The sequence below is a fragment of the Lingula anatina genome, chromosome 2 (genome assembly GCF_051362555.1).
Source record: "Lingula anatina isolate TDL-2025a chromosome 2, LinAna3.0, whole genome shotgun sequence".
Classification (NCBI taxonomy): Eukaryota; Metazoa; Brachiopoda; class Lingulata; order Lingulida; family Lingulidae; genus Lingula; species Lingula anatina.
The window spans coordinates 10,520,029-10,539,503 of NC_141768.1; the positions used below are offsets into that span (position 1 = coordinate 10,520,029).

Below are 19,475 nucleotides of genomic sequence, written 5' to 3' on the forward strand. Positions count from 1 at the left end.
GGGGAAACTGTGACGTCATGCCAGCTCACGTTCGAAACAAAGTCTACTTAATTTTTGTGTTAACGTTACTAATTTAAATTTGTTATTTATTTATTTGTTTATTAATTTATGAAAAGATGTACTTATTTGTCAATGTCCACAACTGCACCTTACTTGTAGAGGTGCATATCAGTAAAGCAGCCAGAATCTGAATCATAAATAGGCCCCTGCACATAACGAAACCGAAAAAAAGGCCGGAAAAATTTATACCACCTGATCAACATAGGCCTATGACTTCACTGGAAATACCACAAATGATAGGGATATAAGTGCGCTCTACCGCTCATATGAACATCCGATTGCATAACATTTCAAGATGCAAGAGTCACATATGGTAGAAATTACACCAGAAGAAGGTGAAGTTATTTCCACAAGACGCCGAGATGAACGGCGGCATATCTTGCTATCGTCGACCGGGGCATCAGTAGTCGAGGCTGACAAGGTAAATTAAACACTAAGATTTCCCTTAATTTCAGCTGTGGCATTCGAAAGTGTTATTATTTCTCTTACGATTCTCTGACCGATTTCAGACACTAATAGCGTGTTGTTTCATGCGATATGTAGACCTACTAGTTAACAGTAGGCCTAATAACCCAAGCTTATATATTCCCTCATATAGGCCTACCTTGGGTCTACCCTCTGATATATCAATGACCCACTAAAATACAGTACAGCACCAGACTGTGCGTCGGAGAGAGAACTATAACATCCTACAGTGCTTTGTGACCGGAGTGACCTACATTCTCTACACGAAGTCTGAGCAAACCCGCGGCCGTTAAATTATGAAAGCGGGCACCTTCCAGACCTTCAAACGGCACCTGGCAGGACTCGGTTAATGGTTGCGTCTTGCAACCACTTTCTCGTTGAGGCAACTAGCAACCAAACCTCACCAGGCAGCAGTAGTCCGACAACGCAACTGTTTGTCTGGCACGTAGCTGTCGAAAAATTGTACATTTGTCGTATGAACCATATTCAAAGAAACATGAGCAATGAGTAATCTAGACGAAACTGAAAGCAATTTTCGTTCGTTAGCGATCCAAGTTAGACCACAGGGCAGTTTCTTTATTATTCGTTCAAGGGACCGTCAGCGGGAGATCGTTACCGATCAGAGCGAGACGAGAAGGGAATTTTTCTATTTGTTCAAGGGACTTTATTAGCGGAAGATCGTCAGGGAAAAACCCGAAGGTTTGACTGCGTTCATTAGCAACTGAGCGAATGCTAATGTGGAGCCCCGCAAGAGCAAAATTTATTTAGGACCTACATATCAGGCTGAGATAGTAACCCCTAACTACTGAATGATAATTTGGCATAAAAATCTACGTGCTCTAACAATGCCGACTGCAACCAAAATACAAACTGCACGAGATAAATCCGCAATTGAATTTTATTAATTTTTTTTAAAATTTTTATTTTTTAATCCCCCTTTTGGATGTTTTATTTTTTAAATATGTTTTTCATTTTATTTATTATTAATATTATTATTATTATTATTATTATTATTATTATTATTATTTTACCCCCCCACCTCAAAAATATTAAACCATGGGTAAAAAAAAAAAAAAAAAAAAAGCCGATAGGTGCGTTGAATACGAAACTGAATAGCAATATTGCGTTGACAAAGTGATGCTCTTGTTTACCCGAATTTCGTTATTGCACAAAATTGAACAAAACGAAAGAAAAGTTGTTGTTTGGACATTTTTCCGAAGACGTCAAACCAAGGACGTAGATCTATATACAGTTCAATATAAGTCCTTGGTCAAACACACTATTACGTTGGCCTCTCACCTAGGCTGCATTCACAACCAAAACAAAATATGGCCGATCCACTTGAAAGCTTTCCGCGTAAACCCCGGGGGAATCGATTCAGCGCCTATTATGGGATTATGATCTGTTAGTTCGCAGAGCAACTTTCTCTGAATGCACCTTGCACATTTTTTATGACTCTCTATTTTAAAAATTAAATTAAATTTTTAAATTATTTTCAAAGGAATCAATTCTGATAAAAATAAGCCATTAAATTGATTATGTTGATGAACTAAAACATTTTTTTTCAGATCTTTTCTATTCCAACTTTAGGCATTGATATCAGCGAGGTGTACAGAAATGGAACTTATTATTGTATGGTACACGCTGTCAATGAAGACAAAGGTTTGGGATTACAGTGAGTACATCTTATTGGTGATGGCTGTCTGCATTAGTGGTGGATCCAGGATTTCAATTTCAAGAGGGTTATGTATTCAAGCGCCCGGGTTAATACTAAATGGCGCTATTCACCTATCATTTAAAAGTCTACAGTTAAGCATATTTCAACTATATCCTATTTTTTATTTTCTATATTTTCCTGATTTATTAACTGTTATATTTGTATTTCATTTAAATTTAGGAAAAATGACGAAATACTCGCCATACGGCTCGAAAAGGAGTTTGTATCTCTTTCTAAAGATATCGCGGAACTTTTCAACAAAGACGTCGTTGAGATGGATACTTTTGTGTTGGTAAGTTATTCAAGCTCGTTTAAGATTTCTTATGGACCCCAGACCATGGGCGTCCGCAGAAAACTTTCTAGGTGGGGTCAAAGTCATTGAAGGGGGAGAGATAATGATTGGCTGGGTATCCACAATAAAAATGCAGTTCCCATTGAGATCCCCCCCCCCCCCCCGGGACGCCTATGCCCCAGACCTCAATTGTTGAGACTCACAGCGCATATTCTAGGCCTGTTAGTTTCCGCAATTTTACAAGACAAAATAACAGTAAAGGTATAATGAATCGTACAGATTTTAGGTCGCTTAAAAGATGAATTGACCCGATTTCTCTTCTTTAGTTTTTGTACACAGTTAAAAAAACACAGAGAAATATAGCAGACAGGATTAAGCATTTAAAGATTATTTACAAGTGTTTTTTTTCAGTCTCATTCTTGCAGCCAAATCATAAGAAACAATCAAAACTATTTATTCTAAAATAAATAAATTAAACAAAAGACATTTGTTTTCCTGATTCCTTTGTTTGAAGAACGTGCTGCATTATTTTGCTTTTGTTGCGTTTCATAGATAACTCGCAGACTCAATAAAAAATCGGAAGATGAAGTAGAATTCCTTTACTACAAAATCGAAGTGAAAGTTGACATTTTGAGGGGCAGAGGTACGTTTTCACTTTCTCTTTCCAGAAAAGTCTTTATTCTCTAAACTAACCAATAAAAGCAATTAAATCAAAGAAATAATTTGTAATCGGAATATTGTTTTATTGCAAAGTGTAAGAATATAAAACATTGGATTTTTAACTTGTTAGCTAACTAAATTCACTAAAGTAAATGATTTAATTCTGTTGCTTGTGTTTTGCAGGAGGAGAGGATATTATAAATTTCGTTGTGTCGAGATCGCTGCTTGCAGTGATTGACATCGTCATTCCCGGTCACGGAGAGATATCTGATGTCAAATCCGGCACTGTTACAACTTGCAATATCAAAAGCCTGCAGTCCGGAGATTTCATAGCACCAAACGCCAGTGGTCAACCTGTTGACACCCCTCATCAGCGTAAGATTTCGGATCGACATTTTATGTTCGTTTTTTATTAATTAAAAAGCCCTTTGCTACGTAGGGAGAACGATGGTGATGGTTATCAATGTAATACTTGCTGCTTTTCAACTTTTCTATTTCTTTTATTTCTTTTTTCTGATAAGAGAAGCGTTTTTTTCCCGTTTACTTATTGGACGTGAACTTAGCTTGATTCCACACCAAAAACTAGCATATTCTTTTCAATCATGGTGTATAAAGCATTTTAGTTCGAAATTAAACAATATCCGTAGCAGTGGTAGTAACAACGATAACAATTCAGAAAAGTCTTCTCTTTTAGACAAACTGCAAGTTTTGTCTTATTCGGGAACCGACAACAGACGAGATCAAGATGGAAATGTTGTTTATGTGTTTATCATAAAAGACTCCTCGAACGGCCACGTGCTGTGTGTTGACGGTGATGGAGTAAAGTTTGAGGTAATCTGAACAATCAATTTAATGACTTCTCTTGACTCTTGAATCTGATAGATTTCTTTTGACGTCACTTTATTATACAGCGCACGTTAAAATACATTTTATTGTATTGTTTTAAATGCTGACAACTTCAAATTCAAATATCTTAGTCCGCACTCGTACTCAATAAACATTCAGTTGTTTATTATTAGAGAACAAGTTTATTCTAGGCAATATTCACGCAGAGTCAAACAGTTAGACGAAAATGGTCAAATTTCCAAAGTAATTAAGACTTTGAGACCAAGCAGAATATGTAACAGATTCGATGAAGGATAAGTGGGTGGGTTTAACAATATAAAACGCCCGTGAAAATGCAAATATTATTTAAAGCATTATCATTAGTGACTCATATTTTCTCCAGGGAACAAATGTGCCAAACAGTGCGGAGATTCGGTCAAAGACAACTGTGCATAATTCGTATTTCCTCGGTGGCCGTTACAATGAGAATATCTGGTACTTCGAATCCCTGATTAAACCAGGTATTATCTCTCTCTCTCTCTCTCTCTCTCACACACACGCGCGCACACACACGAAGGATCGAACTAATTTTTTACCCTGAAGACTTACGATTCGCTATAAATATTTTAACACAAAGATCATGCTCTATCCGATGTACATTGCGTATGGGATTTTCAGGTTACTTTCTCAACAGCACAGACACCGAGGTCACACTCAAAAAGTTACACATCAATACGCGCCAACCGCTTGAGCAAGATGTGTTGTTCCAGTTGTTTCGTCGAAACGAAAGAGGGCACCACAAGCTTTTGACCATGACTGGCAACGAATTTGTTGAGGCTGAAGAAGACCACGACCGTGTCAACAAGCCCATGTGGAAGGAATGTTTTGGTTTTTTATGTTGTTGTCGTCGTTATTAACGCTCAAGCTTGCGTTGTTTGCTGTGTTATGTGGACCACAGTCACCCCTGCAGACCCTAACTTTCAGTGGACACTGAAAGTTCACCTACCGTACTAGATGCACGTGGGTCTGATTAATTATTAGCCAGTTCTTGAACATTAGATGTTACATAGACAATGCATTGAAGCGATTTCAAGAATATCTTTATTTACAAATGAGTTTTGAAATCGCCTTTTTCAGTTGAATTTCGACGTGTGAAGTTGTTGCATGGTATAATTTCTTTTTTATGCAGTTAGGGTAGGCCTAAAGATTGTCAAAAAAAAAAAAAAAAAAAAAAAAAGAAAAAAAAGAAAAAAAAAGTTGAGATCTGGTAATAAAAGGTCTACATAATGGTTGTTTGAACGAATCTTAAAATTATTAAGTATATATTTCACGACAATGACTAAGTAAGCAAGTGCTCATTTCATGGATATCAATCAAAAATGTATTTCTGGCATTTATTAATTTATATTATATATATTAGAACATCGATTATATTACCATAGCATTTATTATTTTCGTATTGACTCAGACGCCTTTTAGGTGTCTCTTTAAGATGACTAATTTTTTTACATAATGGCAGCAAATGACAGTGGGACCGGTATTGATTTTTTCAGTTATGCGTTGTTTAGTTGACGTCAGAATGGAAAAAAACTGATTGATCTGCCAGAATTAAGTGGTTTATCAAAAGAAATGGTAGGAATACGAGACTGCAATGGAAAGTAAATTTTTTTCTTTGGTATTAGCTGAATCTTAAAAACATTGCCAAACTCGAATCAAAAGTTACCGGTGCTAAGAAACCGAGCGTCTGTGTAACCTGGGGCCCACCAAGGTGTAGGGCCTAACAGAGTGTCCGCCCTCCATTAGATTCATACAGGTTAGCATTAGCGTGACTAAATGAGTCAAAATCTTAGACGGTTATTTCCTGCGTACGGATGGATGTGAACCCTATATCACAGATTACTGTCTCACATGACACTGATCCATTCCGAGTTATGAGTCTACTGCCTTTATATTTGTATTAATCGTAGTATTAGGTTGTAAAATGTGTTCCATTTATCTTTTTTATACAATAGCAGCGATAAAATTTGTATTTTTACTGTTTGTGATAAAAGTGCATGATAAGAGATGAATGATGCATATGTTATACATGTGCACGTGTTTAGAACGTGTCCCAAAGCACTCATAGTACCTATCTTGGATGTCTCTGACCAGTGTTAAAACGTCCTAGAACAAATAGGCTTAACAAGTGCCAAATAATATGGGGTGTGGTAGCATGACCAAATATCATCTTCCAGGTCACTGAATGTTGGAAAACAAAAGTCTTTCTAAAATCAAACTCCTTCAATACGAAATAACATGTATAAGTTGCTACGTTTGGTGTCATTGGGGATCGGTTGGCAGACGCCCGAGCCCACCCGTTTCCTACACATTATACTGCTAAGTACCCCCTTTGCATCACTTCTGTCCTCTCAGTGGTGTTTTTGCAGCATCTTATGTTTTTTTAATTATATTCAACGTGTGTGTGTATATGCTTTTGACAGACTTTGAAATATGTCCTTTTTCATTATTTTTGTATTTTCTAAAATTGATGCCAGTCTTTTTTTTAGTTTGTTTCCCCGGCTATGAATGTGGGGGGTCTAATGATTTTATGCCTGGCGTTATTGTAATAAAGTTCATTCTATTACAATAACGCCAAGCATTATTGTAATAAAGTTCATTTTGCTTTTTTTTTTCAGAAAATAGCAGCGGCCGAGCTGCCGTTTCATTTGCTGGTCAGAATGTTATACTATTTTATAGTCATTTTTTGTGCGATTAGTGTCAATAAAATAATAACCACCAGCTGCACGGAAGATTGTATGTTTTTTTCATCATTTCAATATATATATATATATATATATATATATATATATATATATATATATATTTGTGTTGACCTTATCCGTCCATAGTCGGCGAGGATTTTACCAAAAACTAGGTCCTCACTCAGCTGGCCCCTTAACTTCAGAGTATTAACAGAGTAACTCAAGCAAACCCACTGACACTGGGACAGCACGCGAGGTACGGGATCTAACTCTGGAAAAGACTGATCCTTTGAATTTCTATTATTCCATTCTCATGATTTTGCTCGTCAAGTGATGTCAGTAAGATATAATACACGTCACTTAAGCAAAATTATGAGAATGGACTAATATATAATACTTTGCGTGCTTTAGGTGTCTAACTGAGGTATACACTGAGAGAATGTCTCTGGCAACCACAACTCTAAGCCAGACACGCAATTTTCAATGTTTTCCATAGACAAATAAAAGTCTTTGATTGCACCTTATTTGAAACTGAATCATACATGCACATAACGAAACCGGAAAAAATAGCCGGAAAAATACCACGTGATCAACATATCACATATGACTTCACTGGAAATTCCACAATCGGTCAGTACAACGGATGTAAGTAGGTCCTATCGCTCATATGAACATCAGATCATTGCATAACATTTAAAGATGCAAAATACACATACGATAGAAATGACACCAGAAGAAGGTGGAGTTATTTCCACAAGACGCCGTGATGAACAGTGTCATGTCTTGCTTTCGTCGACCAGGGAATCGGTAGTCGAGGATGGCAAGGTAAATTAAACGATGAGAGTTTTCCTACATTCCAGTTGTGGCATTTGAAAGTTATTGGCTTAATTCTTATTTCTCTTACGATTCTCTGTCCGATTTCAGACTCTGATATCAATAAGATAGCGCGATGTTTCATTACACGCGACATGCAGACCTATAGGCCTACATGGCCCTAATAGTACTAGTGCTAACTCAAGCTTATATATTCCCACATAGACTTTGGGCCCACCCTCTGATATCATGGACCCACTAAAATAGTGTACAAAATCACACTGTACGTCGTGGAGAACACTAAAATATCAAATACATAATGCACGCCGAAAAAAAAGTGCTCAGTGACCGGAGTGACCTACATTCGGCACAAAAAAGTGTAGGCCCTAAACGAAGTCTATGCAATGTTACCGTTAAATTATGAAAACGGACACCTTCCAGACCTTCAAACGGCACCCGACGGGGCTCGGCATTATATTAATGTTGTGTTTTCAACAGACAACCAAACCTCACCAGAAGTTGTCCGACAACACAACTGATTTCCTGGCACGTAGTTGTGCCGAGGCACACTGTCTGAAATTTGTGCATTTTATCATTTAAACCATCTGCAAACAAACGTGATCGATGAATAATATAAACGAAACTGAAAGAGCGATTATCTTATTTGGTAGCGATCCAAGCGAGACGACAAGGTAATTTTCATATTTGTTCAAGGGACTTTATTAGCGGAAGATCATCAGCGGGAGACCCGAAGGTTTGGTTGCGTTCATTAGCAACTGAGTGAAAGATGCTTATGATTTGCACGAGCAAAAATTATTTACATATTAAGCAGGCTGAGATAGTACCACCTAACTACTGAGTGATAGGGCCTAATTTGGCATAAAAATTCACGTGCTCTAACAATTCCGACTGCAACCAAAATACAAACTACACAATCTGCAATTGAATTTTATTTGAGAAAATATTAATCATCATTTTTACTTTTAATCCCCCTTTTGCACCCTGAGCTTCAGAGCTAACTTGACACTAACCTTTTCACTGTAGCCTATCTCCATCGTGTCAAGTAACCTCTGACCAGATTCGATTGCCTCCGCCGCCCGCCAATCAAATTTAAAAGCCCGCACTCAATGACTCATTAAACGATCTAGCCAATGAACGCGAACGAGTCAAAGCGCGCTTTGTTCAAATCCGGACCAATCAAAGATAAGGCTGAATATCAGGGTCTTGCCGTAACCTGTGGGCAGCACGCAAATAACATCGTCTCTCAGTAGATAATGATGCAGGGCATCATACTGCTCTGGTTTCAATTCCGATATACTCCATGCTTTCTTTGTGTACGGTTATGCACTCGGAACCACTCGGAACTACTCGGATGTCTCCGCACTCGACAATAACTATGTTGTTAGTATGGAGCTTGCGGAATCAGCCGAGGATTGCCGATTGACGATCAACCAATCAGCGTTTTCACCAAACTTTGGTGAAAAATTTTGAAACATGGATTCGATTGGCTTATATAAAATAGGTCAAACTATTTTCGTCAGAGGTTACTTGACACGATGGAGATAGGCTACAGTGAAAAGGTTAGTGTCAAGTTAGCTCTGAAGCTCAGGGTGCCCTTTTGGGATTTTTAAAATTATTTTATCTATTTTTTTTTATCTATTTCGTTATTGAACAAAATGAAAAAAATTACTGCTCGAATAATTTTCCGATCACGTCACACACACCATTACGTTGGTCTGGGATTATGATCTGTTAGTCCGCGGATTATGCTCTGAATGCGCCCTAACACATTTGTTACTTGTCTTAATTTTTAAAAATCAAATTTAATTTTTGAATTATTTCCAACGCAACCATTTCTGATAAAAATGTGCTATTGAATAGATTGTGTTGATGAAATGAGACTTTTTTTCAGATTTTTTCTGTTCCAAACTTAGGCATTGATATCAGCGAGATGTATAGAAATGGAACTCATTACTATATGGTACACGCTGTCAATGAAGACAAAGGTTTGAAGTTACAGTGAGTAAATCTTATTGATGATAGTTATCTGCATTAGTGGTGAATCTAGGGTTTCGATTTCAAGAGGGTTATGCGGTCAAACGCCCGGGGTAAGACCCTGATGACGTTATTCACCTGTGAGATAACAGTCTACAGTTAAGCACATGCAAATTAGGCCCTATTCAATTATTTTCCAAATTTCCTCATTTATTTACTGTTGTATTTCTATTTTACTTTTATTCAGGAAAAATGACGAAATCCTCGGTATACGACTCAAAGAGGGATATGTATCTCTTTTTAAAGGCTATCCAGATATCACAAAACTTTTCAATAAAGACGTTATTCAGCAAGATACTTTTGTGTTGGTAAGTGTTTCAAGCTCATTTTTAATTTCTTATGGACCCCAGACCTCAAATGAAGAGATTCACACCGCATATTCTAGGCCTGTTGGTTTTACAATACAAAATAACAGTAAAGGTATAATAAGTCCTACAGATTTTAGGTCCCCTAAAAGATGAATTGATCCAATTTCTTTTTTTTTTTTTTTTTTTTTTCATTCTCCCACCTACAACCAAATCACAAGAAAAAAAATCAAATCTGTACATACACACACTGGACAATAGAAGTGTCACCCCCTGAATCAGAGTATAAATCAAAGTTACATGTATTAACTTGAAGAGGCGGAATATAAGCAATTAATGTCAGAATATCAATACAGTTGAATTGTTCAGTCAGAACCGCTTCTTTTGTGAAATTTGATGTTAATAAAATGATACCAGGAGCATGTCATTCCACAGTCATTTATCTCCCCCAATTGATTCAGTAGGGGTGACACTTCTATTGTCCAGTGTGTGTACTAAAAATAAAAACAGAATGACAGATCATGTTTTGCTGATGACACCATCGATGTCATTTGTCTTTATTTTTCACGAACAGCGCAATACATATCGCTTCCTTGCTCAGTTTTTCTTTTGATTGAAGAACGTAATATAAAATACAACTTTCTCACTGCATTATTTTGCTTTTGTTACGTTTCGTAGATAACTCGCAGACTCAATAAAAAATCGGAAGAGGAAGTAGAATTCCTTTACTACAAAATCGAAGTGAAAGTTAGAATTTTAAGGGGTAGAGGTACGTTTTCACCTTCTCTTTTCATAAAAGTCCTTATTTTCCACACAGTAACAAATAAAAGCAATAAAATTAAAGAATAATATGTAATCGGAATATTTTTTATTGCATAGTGTTAGACAATATAGCATCTGATTTTTAACTTATTAGCTATCTAAATTAACTAAACGAAATAATTAATTCTGTTGTTTGTGTTTTGCAGGAGGGGATGATATTATAAAATTCGATGTGTCGAGATCGCTGCTTGCAGTGATTGACATCGTCATTCCTGGTCACGGAGAGATTTCTGATGTCAAATCCGGCACTGTTACAACTTGCAATATCAAAAGCCTGCAGTCCGGAGATTTCATAGCACCAAACGCCAGTGGTCAACCTGTCGACACCCCTCATCAGCGTAAGATTTCGGATTGACATTTTTATGTACTTTTTGTATGAATTATAAAACCGCTTGGACATTTCTGTTCACAGTTACGTAGGGATGACGACGATGATGGTTCTATATTTGTTGCTTTTCACCCTATCTATTTCTTTTATTTCTTTTTTCTTATAAGAGAAACCTTTTTTTTTTTTTTCGTTTAACTTATTGGACGTGAACTGAGCTTGATACCAAATCAAAACTAGCATATTTTGTATAAAGCATTTTTATTTCGAAATAAACCAATATCCGAGGTTCGTAGCAGTGGCACATGTAGCAACAATAACAATTCAGAAAAGTCTTCTCTTTCAGACAAACTGCAAGTTTTGTCTTATTTGGGAACCGACAACAGACGAGATCAAGATGGAAATGTTGTTTATGTGTTTATCATAAAAGACTCATCGAACGGCCACGTGCTGTGTGTAAACGGTGATGGAGTTAAGTTTGAGGTAATTTGAACAATCAATTTAATGACTTCTCTTAAGTTATTGAATCTGATAGATTCCTTTTGATCGGACGTCTCTTTATTATACAGTGCACGTTAAAATTAATTTTATTGCATTGTTTTAAATGCTGATAATTTCAAATTCAAAGATCTTAGTCAATAAACATTCGGTTATTTATTGTTTAGAGAACAAGTTTGTTCTAGGAGATATTCATGCAGTATCAAAGAGTTAGATAAAAATGATTTTAAAGAAATTCCCGAAGTAATTAAGACTTTGGGAGCAAGCAGAATAAGGAACAGACTCGATAAAGTATAACTTGGCGAGTTAAAAAAAATCGCTCGTGAAAATGCAAATATTAAACCATTTTCATTATTGACTCAGGGGACAAATGTGCCAAACAGTGCGGTAATTCAGTCAAGGACAACTGTGCAGAGTTCATATTTCCTCGGTCGACGGTACGATAAGAATATCTGGTTCTTCGAATCCCTGATTAAACCAGGTATTCTCTCTCTCTGTCTCACTCACGCACACACAACACACAAACACACGAAGGATCGAACTAATTTTTTTACCCTGAAGACTTGCGATTCGCTATAATTCTTTTAACACAAAGATCATGCTCTATTCGATGTACATTGCGTGTGGGATTTAAGGTTACTCTCTCTCTCTCTCTCCCTCTGTGTGTGTGTGTGTGAAAGAGACACACACACACACACACACGATCAAACTAATCAAACTAACACAAAGATCATGCTCTATCCGATGTACAATGCCTTTGGGATTTTCAGGTTACTTTCTCAACAGCACAGACACCGAGGTAACACTCAAAAAGTTACACATCAATACGCGCCAACCGCTTGAGCAAGATGTGCTGTTCCAGTTGTTTCGTCGAAACGAAAGGGGGCGCCACAAGCTTTTGACTATGACTGGCAACGAATTTGTTGAGGCTGAGGAAGATCACGACTGTCAACCAGCCCATGTGGACGGATGTGGACTACAGTCACCCCTTCAGTCACCGTTTCTGTTTAATTCGGTGCCCACTGAAAGTTCACCTACCGTACTAGTCGCACGTGGGTCTGATTAATTATTGGCCAGTTCTTGAACATCAGATGTTACAGAGACAATGCACTGAAACGATTTCAAGAGTATCTTTATTTAGAAATGAGATTTGAAATCGCCTTATTCAGTTGATTTAAAACGTCTGTAGTTGTTGTAAGCAACGGCTGTAACGGAACTTTTTTAAAGATTTATAGTTTAAAAGAAAACGTGTGGAGCCGTATATCGCTTTGTCTATCAATCTTCATAATGTAATAAATGGAATGAATAGCTGTAGAAATAAGGTTTCTTTTGATATGTCACATGATGGGATAATTGGTATGTTACGCAGATATAGACGGTTCTTGGCACCCTACACCCTGTCTCCCTTTAAGACTGCGTCTGAATTTTCCTTTTTGAAGGAGCGTGAAGCCTAAAACGATTCTTCTTTTAGTGCTCTTAGACTGTTTATTCCTGTTTATTTAGAATAAAACACGACGTTTTTGTCAATCACATTTTCGATTTGCATTTTCCCTTTTTACTTGTAGTCACTCTGCGAATCAATATAATACGTTTTGAGGATATTCCAGTCACGTGGCCACAATGAACCTATAATGCATATCAACGAAATTATCTATGACTCACCTCGTGGGAAATCCCGGTCAAGCCTTTTTCATTTGCTGCATTCATACGACACCACAGAAAAGCTGGATACCATCGATGGTTAAAGTCTTAAATCTATGAGCTGTTGCCAAACACGGAACAAAATGAAGGATAAAACAAAGCCGAAAATTTCGCGTGATTTTAGTGTTATCAGCACTACCAGTACGCTCATGGAGCGACCCAAGCTGTCTGAGATAATACAACAGGTCCGGTGCGAAGAGGAGCAGAGGTTGTGCTATCTAGAAGATGAGGTAAATGACTTTGAATTCGGTGCAAACTATTCGGAAAGTGGTTTGAATATTTAAAACAAATAACCTCTCTTGTTGTTTGACAGCTTGCTTGGATAAAGTTTATACATACATAGTATGCGAGTTAATACGTTCTCCCTTTCTTCAAAGAGCCATTCAAGTCTCAATCGTAGAAAGTTTCGTTCTCGCATACAGTCGTATAAGCTTAGATCTAAAGGTTAAAGGATGGAAATTTTTCTACGGTTGCAGAAATGTACATGTATAATAAATGAAGCGCACAGGACACTAGTTCCGGAATTTTTGTGGTTATAGTTATACCATAGCTGTTTTGTTTTCCTTACATATCCGGGTTTGTTTAGTGTGGGTGCATATTTGCTCAGCGCCAGTCCTCTATTCTTTGAAAGTGTCTTACGCAAAGGCAAGGATCAGGTGTATATTTGACATTTGGTTGTCATATATTTAATTTGATTTTTAATACTGATATCTACACATATTAAGTCGATGCGTGATGGGATATGCGACTTTTTTTGGCGGGGGGGGGGGGGGGGGGATGATCTAGATCTGTTAGGAAAAAGAGGCATTTGACTTTAACTTCCCTAAACCTAGGACCCCAACACAATGTTAATCGGTTAGAATGTTTTTCTTTCAATTGCAGTGATTTCTAAAGATATAAATAGGGAGTGTTTTTTAAATAAATCATGAGCATAGATATAGTTGTTATCATTTTTCGGAAGGTGTGTTTCATGAAATAGTGAATTTTTCTCGTCAGTGTTTTTATTGCACTAATTTATTTGACTAATATCGGTATTTTTAGCAACTGACGTGAGGGTTTTACCTGTATTGCGTTTTTGAAAATGTTATTGATTGGAATAAAAATAGACATCGGGTAATCAAAGCTTTAGATGGACAAAATGGCGTATCCAAGAACTCTAGTATCTAATGATCATTTGTTTTATTTATTTACTTATTTAATTTTGTGGAGAGCATCTAATGCTTTTAGCGCTTTGCCTCCATTTCTTTCGAATAAACGTTATTAAAAAAAGTATCTAGATAATGACAGTAATCAGTGCTTTAACATTTCAGAATGGTGACCATACCCTCAGGTGCCACGATTTTCTGAATGTCAAATTCCAAGAGGTCAAACTGCCTGACTGTCGACCGTTTCTGGAAGTCCACGGCACGAACCATCACGACGAGGAAGATGGAGCACGGAGTTTAGGATCCCAATTAAGGTAGAATTCCATCAATCATTTGGACGATTTCCAAAACTGTAGGGCCTACTTTTAAAAACGCGTATTTTACCTTTTATCATGTTCATGAAAATATAAAGACACTTAAGGTCGGAAATTAATGAGGGGAAATACTATCAAATGAGTAGAATCGACAACATGATCGGCGGTTGAGGGCGGCGTTTAGATGACTCTCTCCTCTAAATCCTTAATGTCAATCTCTCAAAAGTGGACCGGTCCAGTTTAGTGTGCCGCTTGATGCGAAAAGGACTTGTAATTTGTTTACTATTGCAGAGCAAATGATGAGCTCTTAGGAATCATTGAGGGGCCAGATAAAATGAACGATGAAGTTACAGCTGTCCTCGACATGGGACCATCCGAATTTATTGAATATGTTCAAGAATCCGTCAAAGAACTGGAGGAATTCATAATGGTATGTCGCTCTGTCGCTTTTTTACATCAACTACCCAACCGCGCAGCTTGGATTTTTCATTGCTTGAATTTCTCGTAGTTATCATTTTTTTTAACCTTATCGTTAAAGAGTTGTTATTTGTATAATATAATCGAGTTCATTTCCTCCTGTCGATTTATTTTGGTCGCTTATCATCTGAAAATTGATTTTACGCCCACTTCACTTATATACTCTTATTTATTGGTAACATTTTCAGATCTTTCGACGGAGAGAAAAAAATCCCACCAATGAAGCAAGACAATTCATCTACTTCAAACTTACCATCCAGATAAATCACACTGGTAAGCTGCTTTTATAAGCATTAGAATTAGATTAACTTTGAGGTGTTATGAAATTAATTGCATACCAAAATACTTGTTGCACAATAGGAGAAATGGCCATAAATTGTGCCATAAATTGTGACTATGTCTAGTGAAAAATCAATCTGTATTCGTGTTGCATTTCTTTGGCAATCATGTTGTCACCACGTCTTTGTAAAATCCTAGTATTTTCATCAGTTGATTAAAAGAAATGGGTCAAAGATTTTGCTCAAACTCTTACTGTTGCTTTCAGCTTCCGGGTACCACGAAATAACCCGAATTAGCTGGGAGAGGCTGGAAGCAAGTATTGTCATTGATGATGGTGATAAAATATGGGACATCGAACCTGAGCCAACGTCTTCCACTTACTATGTCCAGTGTGCAGCTAACGGACAGTATTTGACACCATACGGATTAACGGAAAAAGAACGTATGTAAAGTTACATTCTTTTCTTAAACTGAATTGAGTTTCATGAATTAATGTGCACGATTCTCTCTCTCTCTCTCTCTCTCTCTCTCTCTCTCTCTCTCTCTCTCTCTGTGTGTGTGTGTGTGTGTGTGTGTGTAAGTTATGGTGATGATGTTTTTGTTTTTATTTTCATTTTATTTATTTCAACGTCCATATTATTTGTAGATCAGTTATTTATATCAAGTTACCATGGGCACCATGGAAGGACTGGAGAAATAGAAAATGTCGTAGTCATCGAAGACTATGAACGGGGATATATACTAGAAGCTTTTCCCAGAAGTAAAACGGTGATTTTCAACCCTCAGGTATTACAAAGATATCAAGTGTCAGTGTTTAACCTGTAAATGTTACTGATATTCTTGTCACTTGCATTTGGAGTTTTTCAGAATCGATTTAAGTTGATTTAAAGATCGAATGAGTGTCGCTTGCATTAATATTTCATTCACAATGTGTTCTAAGGATTGTCAAAGACGTTTATTAAATTAAGCCAATTTGCAATGGATTTTTACGAGTTTTTCGACTTATTAATAATAACTATTTTCTTTCATTCACAGACTAGCTCCGATGGTGCGGTTAGCTTAAGCAATGACACTCCTGCTGAGGAATGGATGTTTAAATGCATGCGCATACGGAAAAATGTCTTCTGTTTAGAATCTTTAAAGTTAAAAGGTATTCAACGAATTATTTCAATTTCGCAATAGAACACACACAAACGCACGCGCGTTACTGGGCAAGATGGTATTAAAACAAAAATTTTCTGAAAGTTAACGTATTGGACGGCGATGAAACATCAATATAAGGTATTTAAGCGAAAGTAAGTAACAAGTTCGAGGTTGTAGTAGTAAATTGGAAAGTCTACGTCAGTCACAGACAGATCATTTTAAGTATTTAATAATAAATAAGAAAAATGTGTCACCCTTATTCATGTGTTTCAGATGTTAGTGAATGATGTAAAAGCTTTATGTTTTTTATGTATATATTTTCAGGGTATTTCGTCAAGGTTAATGGCAACAAATTAATTTTGCGAAAGGACGTGGATTTTCAAGATCCCGAGTTTCAATTTGAATTTTATGAAGTGAAAAAAGTGATGCCTCATTACAGAGAGTGGCCATCTTCTTCCTATCCAAATGAAACGGTCGACAAAGATATAGAAGAAGATATAGACGGTTTTGAGGTTATGATTAAACCAGAGGAAACAAAGCCCGTGGAAAACGGTACCACTGGGACTAATAACGATTCTGGACCAGTAGAAACTAACCACACAAAGCCTGATATTGTGCCTGGGCCAATAGAAACCCGAGGACACAAAAAGTGATATTGTGCTTGGACCAGAAGAAACTGACGATAGAACAAGTGGTGTCAAGCCTAGGCCAGTGAATACAGATGAAATGGTATTAAGTCCATTGAAACCAGAAGACAATTTGAGAATCCCAAAGAGAAGTCGATTGAAAGCGTGTTTCAGCTGTTGTTGGACTTTTTTGAAGAAAAGAAATCGCTAAGTAACATCATTGAAGACTGACACTGTTTATCGAAACTATGTCTACGGCGAAATAATGTAATTGATTACTGACTTTTGCTTCAGTGTTCAATCTAATATTTTTACAATTGTGTACAGAACTTGTAGATGCAGGGTCCCTTAATGAAAAAGTAGTGCGTCCTTACACGCTTGTTTATGTTAACAGTGACTTGTAAATATTTGTTTTTTCTTTCTTCTTTTTTTTAGATTTATTTATGTCAATAAATTCGGGCACAGACTCGTAATGCACTTTTTATCCCGCTGTTGTTATTTTTTGTGTAATATTCAACGCCTTTCAGTTTGATAAAGATAAAACATTTACGTAGTCGAAGAATATATCCGTAGTTCGTGAAACCAACGTGGACTAAACCATTATATCCGGGAGTATAAGACACCTTTCAATAAGCAACCGGAAAAGTAAGTGCAGCTCTTGAATTCCTCTTCTGCGAAATGAATTAATGTAAGTAGGGCTTCTTCCTTGTTCCGTCATCATAATACAAAAGAAAAGTCTTGAGAGGAGAGTGTTACCTCCGACCAGGATTATTTTCATTCCTGTCCGTTATTTCCTTGTGTCACAGGCCATGATGATCTCTTTATCTCCTCTCTATTTCTGTGCGTCATCCCCTCAAATGCCCCAATTTAATGTTATTATATGTTTTTACCTAAACAAATATTAGATCTTGGTTAAAAAAGAAAAAAGAAAAAAAAAACGGAAAAACTTCAAACTGTGTGGGTCATCTTGGGCCACGATTTTTTTCACTTTTTTCACTCTCTTGTGCAATAAAGAACACAGTTGCTGTATGGGATTTTATTAGTACAAATTTTAGATAAAAATATAGCTGGATTCAGATCAATTGTATTTCATGATAGATGGGACGTTCTGAACATGCTCCTGTCTAATTTTGCCTTTGTACGCCTACACAGTCACAGTTGGCCTACAATCTAGTCACGCGGAACGTTCGAGTTAAACAACATCGCGACAAACAAATGTGTTGGGATGTGCTGTTAAGCTATATCATGATTGTGCTTTTCTCTCTTTCTCGTCGCTATCATGAGTGATCAACAGGCTCATAGTCCCGCCGACACTGTTACAATCATTTACTTTAATTTTCATTGATAAAGGGTTGGAGGATGTTTCTCTTTTCTCTTGTTCACTGACTGTGCTGTCTTGTAAAATATATCATTGCTTATTTAGACCAATATAAATGCATGGCCTATGGGTTCCTAACGCTAGTTATGATGTTATACAGTTTTCGTGTAAACAACCACATTTTATCCTTTCTATGTGGATAATTCTATAACTATTAGGTAAATATGTTTCATACATTTAATTTTTAGAAATCCTAGTTGTTTTTCTTTTAATATTTAGATAAACATTGAAACTCGCATATTAAACAAAGCCAGAAGCGTGATTGGTAATAATAAATTTTGTGTTAAGAACACAGTAACTTCAACACATGTAAAAAAAATCGCGCACAAAAGCTTATTATGGCGGGAGAAGAAAAGGATCCTCAGAATATGTAGTAATATTTTCATGTATTACATGCATTATGCGTAATAGAAGACACTGGGTATTAACTTATGGGAAAAGTATCGAAAACGTGATAAATATATCAGTTAAATTGAACGGAACTACTCGTCGTTCGGTCCTTAGCGGCACTGCCCTCATAATCATTACTACTTTTTTTGTCAAAAGTAAGGAACGAAATTGTTAATATCAAGTCAAATTAGTGAATCGGAGGCATCAGTTTATCTGTACTGACGAATGTAGGTGAAAACAACAAAAAGGGATTATGCAGCTATGATAAACTTGAGTATAAAAAATATGTCTAATAATATTCGTCATAAAGTATTAAAATTTCTAAAATTCTGTGATATAGTGGGAAACTTTTGTAACAAAGTAAAACGATTAATCTTGTAATTGATTGACTTATAGATATTACTTGATAACACGACGTAGGACCACATTAGCGTCATTAGTTTG

The 19,475-nt window shown here is 36.6% G+C and overlaps 3 protein-coding genes across 5 annotated transcripts; all 3 read left to right on the plus strand.

The window, feature by feature from the left end:
- The first annotated feature begins 242 nt into the window (after positions 1-242).
- On the plus strand, positions 243-6,084 carry LOC106164235 (uncharacterized). The gene is made up of 8 exons (XM_013542084.2): positions 243-481; positions 2,094-2,200; positions 2,423-2,534; positions 3,087-3,177; positions 3,378-3,569; positions 3,889-4,025; positions 4,423-4,540; positions 4,698-6,084. The coding sequence occupies exons 1-8, from the start codon at positions 356-358 to the stop codon at positions 4,934-4,936; spliced, it is 1,122 nt and encodes a 373-aa protein (XP_013397538.2). The 5' UTR covers positions 243-355; the 3' UTR covers positions 4,937-6,084.
- Positions 6,085-7,229: 1,145 nt separating this feature from the next.
- Positions 7,230-12,575, plus strand: LOC147763390 (uncharacterized). Of its 2 annotated transcripts, XM_087005011.1 has the most exons (8): positions 7,231-7,585; positions 9,486-9,592; positions 9,816-9,936; positions 10,612-10,702; positions 10,902-11,093; positions 11,427-11,563; positions 11,942-12,015; positions 12,349-12,575. In XM_087005011.1, exons 1-8 carry the CDS (start codon positions 7,460-7,462, stop codon positions 12,419-12,421), a joined length of 921 nt encoding a protein of 306 aa, XP_086861137.1. In that variant the 5' UTR covers positions 7,231-7,459; the 3' UTR covers positions 12,422-12,575. The 2 variants fall into 2 exon arrangements, with proteins under 2 accessions (XP_086861138.1, XP_086861137.1); XM_087005012.1 differs by lacking the exon at positions 11,942-12,015 and having other exon boundaries at positions 7,230-7,585; positions 12,349-12,558.
- A 659-nt stretch (positions 12,576-13,234) lies between these two features.
- On the plus strand, positions 13,235-17,745 carry LOC106164190 (uncharacterized). 2 transcript variants are annotated; one of them, XM_013542002.2, is made up of 8 exons: positions 13,235-13,509; positions 14,590-14,738; positions 15,030-15,168; positions 15,404-15,488; positions 15,760-15,936; positions 16,141-16,280; positions 16,530-16,644; positions 16,962-17,745. In XM_013542002.2, exons 1-8 carry the CDS (start codon positions 13,336-13,338, stop codon positions 17,288-17,290), a joined length of 1,308 nt encoding a protein of 435 aa, XP_013397456.2. In that variant the 5' UTR covers positions 13,235-13,335; the 3' UTR covers positions 17,291-17,745. The 2 variants fall into 2 exon arrangements, with proteins under 2 accessions (XP_013397456.2, XP_013397457.2); XM_013542003.2 differs by lacking the exon at positions 13,235-13,509 and adding an exon at positions 14,403-14,438.
- The last annotated feature ends 1,730 nt before the right edge of the window (positions 17,746-19,475 follow it).

Coding starts and splice junctions, on each gene's coding strand:
- LOC106164235 (XM_013542084.2), top strand. CDS start 356: ATGCAAGAGTCACATATGGTAGAAATTACACCAGAAGAAGGTGAAGTT. Junction 3,570..3,888: donor TGTTGACACCCCTCATCAGC/GTAAGATTTCGG, acceptor CTTCTCTTTTAG/ACAAACTGCAAGTTTTGTCT. Junction 4,541..4,697: donor CGAATCCCTGATTAAACCAG/GTATTATCTCTC, acceptor TGGGATTTTCAG/GTTACTTTCTCAACAGCACA.
- LOC147763390 (XM_087005011.1), top strand. CDS start 7,460: ATGCAAAATACACATACGATAGAAATGACACCAGAAGAAGGTGGAGTT. Junction 9,593..9,815: donor GACAAAGGTTTGAAGTTACA/GTGAGTAAATCT, acceptor ACTTTTATTCAG/GAAAAATGACGAAATCCTCG. Junction 9,937..10,611: donor AGCAAGATACTTTTGTGTTG/GTAAGTGTTTCA, acceptor TACGTTTCGTAG/ATAACTCGCAGACTCAATAA.
- LOC106164190 (XM_013542002.2), top strand. CDS start 13,336: ATGAGCTGTTGCCAAACACGGAACAAAATGAAGGATAAAACAAAGCCG. Junction 15,937..16,140: donor CGGATTAACGGAAAAAGAAC/GTATGTAAAGTT, acceptor TATTATTTGTAG/ATCAGTTATTTATATCAAGT. Junction 16,281..16,529: donor CGGTGATTTTCAACCCTCAG/GTATTACAAAGA, acceptor TTTCATTCACAG/ACTAGCTCCGATGGTGCGGT.